At 39.3% G+C, this 9,934-nt stretch overlaps 1 protein-coding gene across 1 annotated transcript in view; it reads right to left on the reverse strand.

Annotated features, from left to right (window-relative positions):
* Positions 1 to 9,424, reverse strand: part of EFHC1 (EF-hand domain containing 1) — a 114,731-nt gene extending 105,307 nt beyond the window's left edge. Inside the window, exons 1-2 of the mRNA XM_037844773.1 lie at positions 9,039 to 9,424; positions 4,727 to 4,948 (exon numbers count right to left, since the gene is read on the reverse strand). Of these exons, the coding sequence (XP_037700701.1) occupies positions 4,727 to 4,948; positions 9,039 to 9,101 (285 nt within the window). The 5' untranslated portion in view covers positions 9,102 to 9,424. The remainder of the gene's footprint in view (positions 1 to 4,726; positions 4,949 to 9,038) is intronic.
* Positions 9,425 to 9,934: the final 510 nt, after the last annotated feature.

Raw genomic sequence — 9,934 nt, forward strand, 5'->3', positions numbered from 1 at the left:
TAATGAACACTGATTACAGAATAAACCAGACAAATTCCTGCCCTCATGAAGTATATAATCAGGTGAGGCAGATAAACATTAAACAAGTCAATTAAACAAATTATATAGTACTAAGAAGAAACCCAAGAAAGGAAAGTGATAGAGAAAAACAGAAGGATGTTCTCAGTAGAGCAGCCAGGAAAGGTCTCCAGGAGGTATCATTTAAGCCACACTGAAGGATGAGATAGAGTCAGCCACTGAAGGGTGGAGGAAAAGTTCTTCCAGGCAGGAGGAACAGTATGTGCAAAGCTCCTGAATTAGGGGAAAAAAGTGCTGCAATTTCAAGGATAAATGAAATAAATTCAGTATGATTAAAGCATAGTAGGTAAGGAAAAGAGGAGCCCAAGGTGAGGTTAGGGAAATAGCAGGCAGGGCCAGCTCCAGTAGGGCTGTGAGGGTCCTGTTCAGTTGGATGCTGGTCTTAATTACAATAGCGAAGTCACGGAAACATTTTAGGTCAGGATATAACATAATCCAAAATTTACTTTTAAAAGATAAGTTTGGCTGCTTTATGGAAAATAAATGGTTTAATAGTAATAATAGTGGAGAAGGAAATAAATGGACAAGTTAATGATACATTTTACAGATAGAAATGACAGAACTTGTTAATAGATTAGATATGGGTTGTGAGGGAAGAGAAGAATCAAAGATGGCTTTCAAGTTGGGAGTTAGAGCAGTTAGGTGAATAGTAGTAATATTCACTGTACTGATTAACATTAGAAGAGAAACAGGTTTGAGGATGGTGGCCTTGACTCTGAATTTTAATATGTTAATCCAAGTGAAATGGTATATTTTTGAGATGGAGGCTTAGAGGTAAAGTTTGGGCTAAAGATAATATACAGAAAGAAAAGAAGCAGGCTGAGCAACAAACCCAGAGGAACTCCAAATTTTAGAGTCTAAAAGGGGGAGGAGAAACCTACAAAGAAAATGGAGAAGAGTGGCCAGAGAGATAGGTAGAAGGAAAAATCAAGAGTATGGTGTCATATAAGCCAAAAAAGTGTCAATTACATCAAATTGTGCTGAAAGAGTAAACATCCATTGGATTTTCTAACAAAGAAGCTACTGGTTACAAGATCTGATAAAATGGTGAAGATAAAAGCTAGAAGCCAGTGATTTGAGGGATAGGAAATTTAAGGTGCTAGAAGGCATGAATTGTCCTGAACAGTAAAAAAAGCAACCATACTAGAGAAATGTATAAGATTGTCAGACAATGTTGAGAACCCCATTTGAGTTTTGAGACCATGAATTAAATACAGAGATACCAGAACACTAACTGATATGTTTTCAGTCCAATCTCAAAATAAGACATTTATTTACTCACTTATAAAACAAAGGTTTATTGAACACCTACTCCATCCAAGGCACTGTATATAAGGCACTATGAAACATTCAAAGATGTATAAGCATAATCTCAGACTCAAGGAACTTACATTCTATTAAGAGAGATAAAATAAAACATGTACACAAAAAATTACAATGTGGGGGCTGACAAGAGACTAAAGTGTTGTGAGTGTTCAGCAGAAGGATCAGCTGAAGGGATCATGGAGATTCAATAAAAAGGCAACATCTGAGCTGGGCCTTGATGAACGGCTAGAATATGAATATTCAAAATAAGCGGGGGTGGAGAAGGGGGTAACAGGCATACATTCCAGGAAGATTAAAGGACAGTAAGCAGATGCACAGAGGAAGGAAAGCATGGGGCAAATTCTGGATATGGTGAGTAATCCCTTCCAGCTGGAACATGAGGTATGTGAAAGAAAGTGGTAGATGGAAAGTCTAGAAATATGAATACTGTGTTATAAGGACTAAGGACAAATAAAGCATTTATGAGAATGACAGCCTAAAGAGTCTAATTGTATTCAAAAGTCAGTGACAGCTCCCAAAGGTATTTTCCCAGAGAAACGACATAATCAGAGCTATGCTTTGGGGAACAAGCCAAGCAGTAGCCCTGTTATGAGCATAAAGACTAAGCATGAGACTAATACAACACTTTGAGTCATATTGCTTGTTTGAACTATGATAGTGGTAGAGGAAATGGAAGTAAGAGATACTTGACTGGGCAACTCACTGACTGTGAAGAATGAACAGGAGAAAAGGCCAACGATGGCTCAGATTTACAGCTTGGATTACCAGTTGAAACTTTAGGAAGAACACATCTATGGGAAGTGGTGATGAGCTCAGATAGAGACATACAGAACTTGAGGTGAACAGCTCATCCAGATGAAACTATTTCATGGACAGTAGGATATAAATCTGGAGTTTTAATAAGGTCAGAGTTGGAAACAATTATTTGACAGTTGTCTACATTGAGGTGATAGCTGAAACCATGAATGTGGGTTACATCTCCAAAGAAGGTAGCATAAGGAATGAAAACAGAACCTTGAAAACGCTAAGAAGTGAGAGAAGGAAGGGAGGCCAATTAGAAGCAACCAGAAAGAGAGGAGGAGGGAAACCAGGAGAAGGAAGAGTCACGGGAACAAAAGAACAGGGTTTCAAGAAGGAAGAGAGGATCAGCAGTCAGATGTTATAAATGAGTCAAAGAGAATGCTGGCAAAAAAAACCCTCTACATTTGGCAAAAAAGACAACATTGGTTATATAGGAAAAAGTAGTCTAGGGCCTTGGAGGTGGGCAGGAGTCAGATTATAAGTGATCTGTCAAGTGAGGAATAAAGTACTGTTGCTTAAAGGAGTCACAAGGTAGAGAGAGAGTTTTTCACGACAGGGCAGCATGACCCTAGGTAGAGATGTTATTACTGGAGCATTTGAAATGGAAGAAGAATAGGGATTAAAGATGAAAAAAGGTGAAAAAAAGAATAACATCAGGAACACAAAAGGGAAGACAGTCTGCAAAACAGAATGTAGAATATCGTGGATGATAATAAAAAAGAATTTTATGGGAGCAAGGAGTAAAACTTAGGTTGCTCATATTAGATTGTCCTGGTCTTTATCACCTAAGTAAGAAATGAAGTCATATCCTGAGGATGAGGAACAGGCCAGAGAATATCCAAAAACTATGGGCAAATATGTTGACTATTAAGTGGACCTTGAGATATAAAAACTGTAATTTCCTTATTGTAAAACAAAACAAAAAAACCTTAGTTTCAAAACCATGCATTCAACTATGTTCTACCTCATTATCTATGTTAAGGATCATTTATTTAGAAATTTTGATGATCCAAGTAAAATGAATAGGAAAATGAAAATGTGAATAATATTCTTCATGCCCCCATCCTTCCAGAAATAAATCATGAATAATACTAAATAAGAATAAAATAAATAATGACAATTAGTATAAAATAACATAGAAAAGAACTATTATTATTTTCTACTCAGGCACAATTTCTTTCCTTCTGAATTTCATTAATAGTTTCTTGTGACCCATATTACTTTATCACTTTCTTCCTTACAATATAGTTATTAACAATTCTTTCAATAAAAATTGAATGTGCCAGGATTTATATCTTGATGAAGTGTTAAAAGCCTATCCCACTGCTTTCGTGTGGTTTCACCTCTCCCCCTTTCTCTACTGAATTTGCAATGCCTGTCACAGCTGTGAATAAACACGAAAAACAAGAAAAAGTAAAGAAAAACCCAATTGTACTATTTATTCTGTCTAGAGAATGCTTAGGGTCAGCCTGTGAATGGACATGTAAATGTGTTTCTATCAAATGAGTCAACTTGAGATAGGGAAGAGGAGATGATATGGATTCTGGATGACACATTTAAAGAAAAAACTAAGTGATTATTAGTAAATGGCATATTTCCTCTGCCAGAATATTTTGTATCTCCCAGCTTCTAGCTTACAACAGGCACTCAATAAAGGTTGACTGAATGGATGAAAATGTCATAGACATTTACCAGAAATAATAATAAAATGAAAATTAAGACAAAGAAGAAAGAAGAGACAGGCGAGGAGTAAATTAACAAAGCTAACTTATAAAAATTGGTCAGTAGCTGTCAGATCCAGTTATACATAACAACCACTTGAAAATTAGAATGGAAGAAAGGTTGGGCAACATCTGAATTTGTTAAAATTTCCATCAGTGATTCTGCAGCATTGCCATGGTTAGAACTACCTGAAAAGAGGAGGCTTACTGACAAGGAAAAGAAAGGATAATGTGGGAATGTCAACCAATGGAAATAAAGCAACTTGCGCTGCAAAAGCATAAGGCCAACTAAGAAACAAACAAACAAAAATATTATACCACCTTTTGGTTATGTTATGCCAAATCTGCAATGCCGCCTGACAAAATCTTATGGAGACAGCTTGGAGAAAATTAACAATAGACGGAGTCATTGTTTTCATGGTGACATTTTGCATTTCACAGAGATTAAGGATTTGTCACAATTACAGACTATAGAACTTTTAAAAAGAGGAAAAGACAGAGCAGATAAAAATAGAGCAATACAAACTCAAGAAGTCCGAACTTTTCTTTAATTGTATTTGGAAAATATTCCAGTGAAATCTACAGGGAATGTCTTATATTTACTTCCTATAATCGGTTTCCTCACTGAAAAAGCCTCTTTCAATTCCCAGTTCAGCTGTCTGTGACTAAGGGTTGAAGCATTTGAACAATTTTCTCCTCACAGCACTCTGGGAACCCTGCTGTTTACTGTTAACTTCTCTACAAGCTGTTGGTTCTCAGAAACCTGCATTCAAGAGGTAGCCTAAAATCCCAGATAATACCTTTTTGTCAAAAGCCACATGTGCAGGAATAAATTCAGGAGGTGGGGCCTGCTTAGGTTGGCCGTAAGTTAGCATTGGTGCCTTACTGGCCAACTCATCCAGCTCAGCCTGGGACAGCTGGTTGACCTGGAGCCGCTCCCCGCCTATCCCAACTGTTGGACGTCGAACAATTGCATAGCCGTTCCTGTAGCCCAGCGTCTGGCTTCTGTGGAAGGCTGTTTTCTGAAGAAGAAAATTATGTCATTAATAAAATCATAAAGATATTTGTTAGGTAAAACAGCTATTTAAAAAAAAAGTTTATCTACTAAAAGACATGTTTAGTGAAAGAGGCCAAAAATAAAAAGACAGATATTGTATGATCTTGCTTACACGAAATACCTAGACTATGCAAACTCATAGAAACAGATAATACATTACAGGTTACCAAGAGGCAGGGTGAAGGGGGTGGTGGGAAGGGAATGTTAATGCTTAACGGGGTGCAAGTTTCTGTTTGAAGTGATGAAAATTGGGATAACAGATGTTGATGTTAGCACAATATTGTGAATGCAATTAATACCACTGAATTTTACATTTCAAAGTGGTTAAAACAGGAAATTTTAAGTTGCATTTGTTACTACAATACAAAGTTTAAAAAAAAAGTTTACATTAAAATACTCTTGTATTTTTTTGTTGGAATATCATATTGCTTTATTCCAAAGGTTAAAAAATTTAATCCAGGAGGGAGAAATCAGCTTCTTTGTTCTAAATCCTGGGTGAACCTCCCCTGTGATCCAAGGTCCAGTTCTGCATGCCTCAACATAGAGGAGAGTTGGAGGGCCTGAGAGGGTTTAGGAGAAACACACAAAGATGAACAATGAGTGGAAAGTAGAATGTATTAAAACAAAAGAAAAGGTGAAAGAGAGTTGTAATTAATTATATGAGGAAAAAAGTGCCGATTTTCATCTGCAATATGAACTGTTTTAAGAGGCAGTATCCTTCCACTGAAAGATGAGAACATTGGTCTTAAACTACACCAATGTGTGAGAAATTGTAAGGAAATGTAGACACAAATGACAACTACTTTTCTTGAATGGTTGACTTCCTTGCCTGGAAGCAGAAGGATGGGCTGAGGGTCCAAGACTCTTTCCATAATGTGATAATACAGAAACCCAGAATACAACAATAGGTGTTGGTTTCACCTTTGACTACCAGCTTTTGAGAAAATACTCTTGTACTATAAGCTAAAAAAAGTTGGCAAGGAACAAGGAGATAAGCAATGACCTGACCTTAAAACAAAATTTAAAGCCCTGCTTGGTAATCCCCAATTTAACTACCAGCTCATCTTTCATGAAAGACTAAAATACTATCTCATCAATACTCAATTTTCCACTATTCTTCCCATGGTTTTCATCTTATCTGGTGGTTTTGATCCATGGAACCTATAAGATCTGGTTCTGTACATTTTATTCTTACCTGAAATGAAAAGCCCTTCTTGTCATAGTAACATAGGTACATTCTTATAACTCTTTGGAAAATAACATGATATTATACACTTATAGTCTTGGACTCAATAATTCCACCCCTGAGAATGTATTTTAAGGATAGAATTCAAAATTATGGGGGAAAATTATATAAGCTGCCCATTACAATGTTAATTACAGTAGTAAAATGTCTGAAACAGTCTAAAAAACATTGTATGATGATGTGAGTGAGTAAATGATGAAAGACTCACTCAATGGGCTATTTTGCGGCCATTAAAATATTGGTTTTAAAAGATGATGCAGCAACTTAGGGAAAATGTTTATGATCTAATAAAAGCAGCACATAAAAGTATATATGCACTACAATGACAAGCTTGTAAACATGTACATGAAGAGAAACAAGAGTTGGGGAACATTACTCTGTCTATATTATACATTTCTAAATTACGTTAATTTTTCACAATGAACATGTTTTCATTTGTAATTGGAAAAAAATAAAAGATTAAATATAAAAAGAGAAAAAGGAGCAGAAATGAATATTAGAGGTTGTATTAGTTCAATGGAATGTTTCTTTCCTTTTCCTTTTCTTTGTAATATGTTATCCTGCTATCTTCCCGAGTTATATGAATGTACCACTAACACTGTGACAAATCACTTAGAACTACTCATAATTATTTTTTAATGAAAAAAAAGACTTACTTGTCTACCTCATAATTTCTTTGGAGCCCAGCCTACCATCTTTCAAGATCTGTTCAAATATGAAAGGTACAATAGATGAAACTTCTTTGGCTAAAAGAGTTTCAGACTGTGGACTTGTGTTTAAGGACCACATGTTCAGGGTCACAAGTCACAGGTGACAGGAGCTGCCTCAGATACATAATACACATGACCTAGAATGAAATGAGCTGAGGTGACTTCCTCACTGGGTAACTTGTGTAACTTCAAGCTCCTCTTCTTCCACCTCTAAAAGACAGAAGCTACATTAGCTGCTTCAGTTAGCTCTCCCTGTTTTAGAAGGACATCTCTGCTGTCACTTAGCTACACCACCTTTATTAGTGAACCCTCATAGGCAATCCCAGGCAAGGCAACCCTAGGCCTCCCACCCCTAAGGTTATTCATTATTCATTATTCATTATTATCACCTTCTGAATGCCCTTAGAGTTACACATAACCTAGTCCTTCACTGTTGAAGATATGATAGCCATATTTACCAAACTTCAAATAAGGCAAATTTTCTGATACTCGGCCAGTGAATTTAAAATATGAAAAGTCTCCCACCTACTATATGATGGCTGGAATCACAAATTAATTCAACTCAGTTTTATATTTCATTACTATTTCCAATGCACAGTTCTGTAATCCCCCAAATCAAATCAACTCTAATACTCCCATTACCAAATTATCTTTTTTCCTCTTCGGCTTTATTTTACTACCAATTCCTGCAATTCAGCTTTGCAGGTAACCCACACTCACCAACATTATACCCTTTGACTGCCCCTGTATGAGGCAGAAAATTGCCTACAACCTTTTCTAATTTACATAAAACTGAATAGTCCAATGAAACCAAAAATCTACCATGCTGTGTCTTAATGCAGGAATAATTGTGAAGAAGGAGCAATTCAGAATCCAAATTCCTTGACTAAATTTTCAATGGAAATGATTTAAATTCATTCTCTCAAAGAAAAGAAATTGAGTAAATATTTTAACTCAACTTTATGAATGTGGAGAGGAACTTACAGCTTAAATTATGCCATTATCATTGGTTCATCCAGAATAATCAGCCTTCTGAACCTCAATACTAACTTATATTTCAGTAACCCTGTTAGAATTAAAACTAATACTAAATAATTTTGTCAAGGGCTAAACTATGTCAGGAAAAGAAACAAATGCAAGCTTCCCCACCCCAGTTTGGTCTAAAGAACTCAACTGAAAACACTTAAGGTTGGGGAGTGGGGGGAGAAGTAAAACAAAACCTGGATTGGAACGTTTTACAAAAATATTAGGGGGAGAAGACTAGTGCTAAAGGAAGAGAAAATAGCAAGTAACCAATTGTAGTTCCGGGAAATGAAATGGAGTATCTTCTACAAAGCAAGGAAAGATGGTTTGAGAGGAAGATGGGCAAGTGTTCAATGTCTGACTTTCGGAGAAATGGTAATTAAGAAAGAAGATAAAACGAGGATGAGTATGGGGTGGCATAGGCCGTAGAAAGGCAGCAGTGCAGGACAGAAAAGGGGGTTAGGTAGAAGTACAAACCGGAAGAGTGGGAACTGGCGGGAGGAAAAAAAGAAAATGAGTGGAAAAGATACACAAGACAGTAGATGGAGCTGGAAGTAGGACACATTACGAGGTCTGGGATTTAGAAGAGGAAGCAGGCATGGCGGAAATGCTGGGCTCCGAGAAGAGTGGGCGGAAAGAGGTGGGGAGAGAATAAGGTATGGTGTGGGAGAACGAGCCAGAGAGAGGGCCTAGAAATACTGGGAGTAAGGTGAGGAACACAGTGATTAAGAAGGAGGAAGGCAGGGGCTGGAGGAGCAGAGCAGCAAGAAGAATACAGATAGGGAGATGGCACTGGGACGTGGGGGGGGGGGGGGGAGGACGGTACGGCTGGACTGCCAGGGTGGAGTACAGACATTGAAGAGGGATGGAGCGGAGGCAACAGGATGGGAGGGAGGATAAGGCTGGATGGGGAAGGACGACAGAACGGCGGCGGCGAAGTGAGAACAGAGTAGGGCAGAAGGCGGGTTTGAAGGGAGAGGACAGACCTGGGCAGGTCTGAGAATGCAGGAGCACTAAGCGGCGAGACCCCGGGGAGGCCGGAAGTGGGGGCAGGTGGAGGGCAGGTAAGTCCTCACCGTGGAGTCCTTAAAGGACGTGCCCGGGAGAAAGGGAAGGCCGTGCACGGGGTTGGACACCATCGCAGCCGCTTTTGCCCGCGCCCACTCGGAGCCGTTGCGTCCTCCCGGGTTGCCGGGACAACCTGCCGCTCTTCCCAGCCCCTCGACGCTCCATGGTAACGCCAAACAACTCGAGCGTCCGCAAGCAGAGGGCAAGACCTGAGGCACAGGCGTTACAGTTTGCGCGTGCGCCGCCTGCAGGCTCCGCGTTCTCGCGGTGAGGTGGTTGGCGGCGGAGCTGCGCGGCTACGTGAGCGGTGGGCTTTGGCCGCTCCCCACTCCGTGAAGAGCAAACGTGGAAAATGTTAGGCGAGGTGGGGGAGGCGGTGGTTCTCCCAGTGACGTCTTGGGGTCGGAGGTAGCAGACCTTAGCAGAGTTACAGAGGAAAAGCAATTCTTTGTTTCCATCCCAGTCCTCGTAGCTCTTACCACGACACGCCGGCGCCGTGACGCTTAAGGCACTCCTTTCTCTCAGCTTTGCGGAAAGGGTTCTTGTCCCAGTTTACACTGAACTGTAAATGTTGGATAAAAGTGTTATCTACCCAGACCCGGTACTTCTAGAGGCAGGGGCCGTGGATTGGTTATTGTTTTTCTGTTGTTCGGGGATATTCAATGAACTAATGCAAAACCTCGTCTCTGATCTTGTCACTGTCCAAAGAAAATGTTTCCCTTTCAGCTCTCTTTATTCTGTCAATTCTGCCGTTTCAGCAGCCTCCAGGTTCTTGCAGACCGGATCTTGCTTATTCCCCAAATGACATGGTGCACCTCTATGGGTGCTCGCTATTTGCAGACAGAAGAGCTGGAGGTGCTCATGTCAATTCTCCTTATCTCTGGGTTATACCGGCAGCTGTAAA

Source organism: Choloepus didactylus, chromosome 7 (genome assembly GCF_015220235.1).
Source record: "Choloepus didactylus isolate mChoDid1 chromosome 7, mChoDid1.pri, whole genome shotgun sequence".
Lineage (NCBI taxonomy): Eukaryota > Metazoa > Chordata > Mammalia > Pilosa > Megalonychidae > Choloepus > Choloepus didactylus.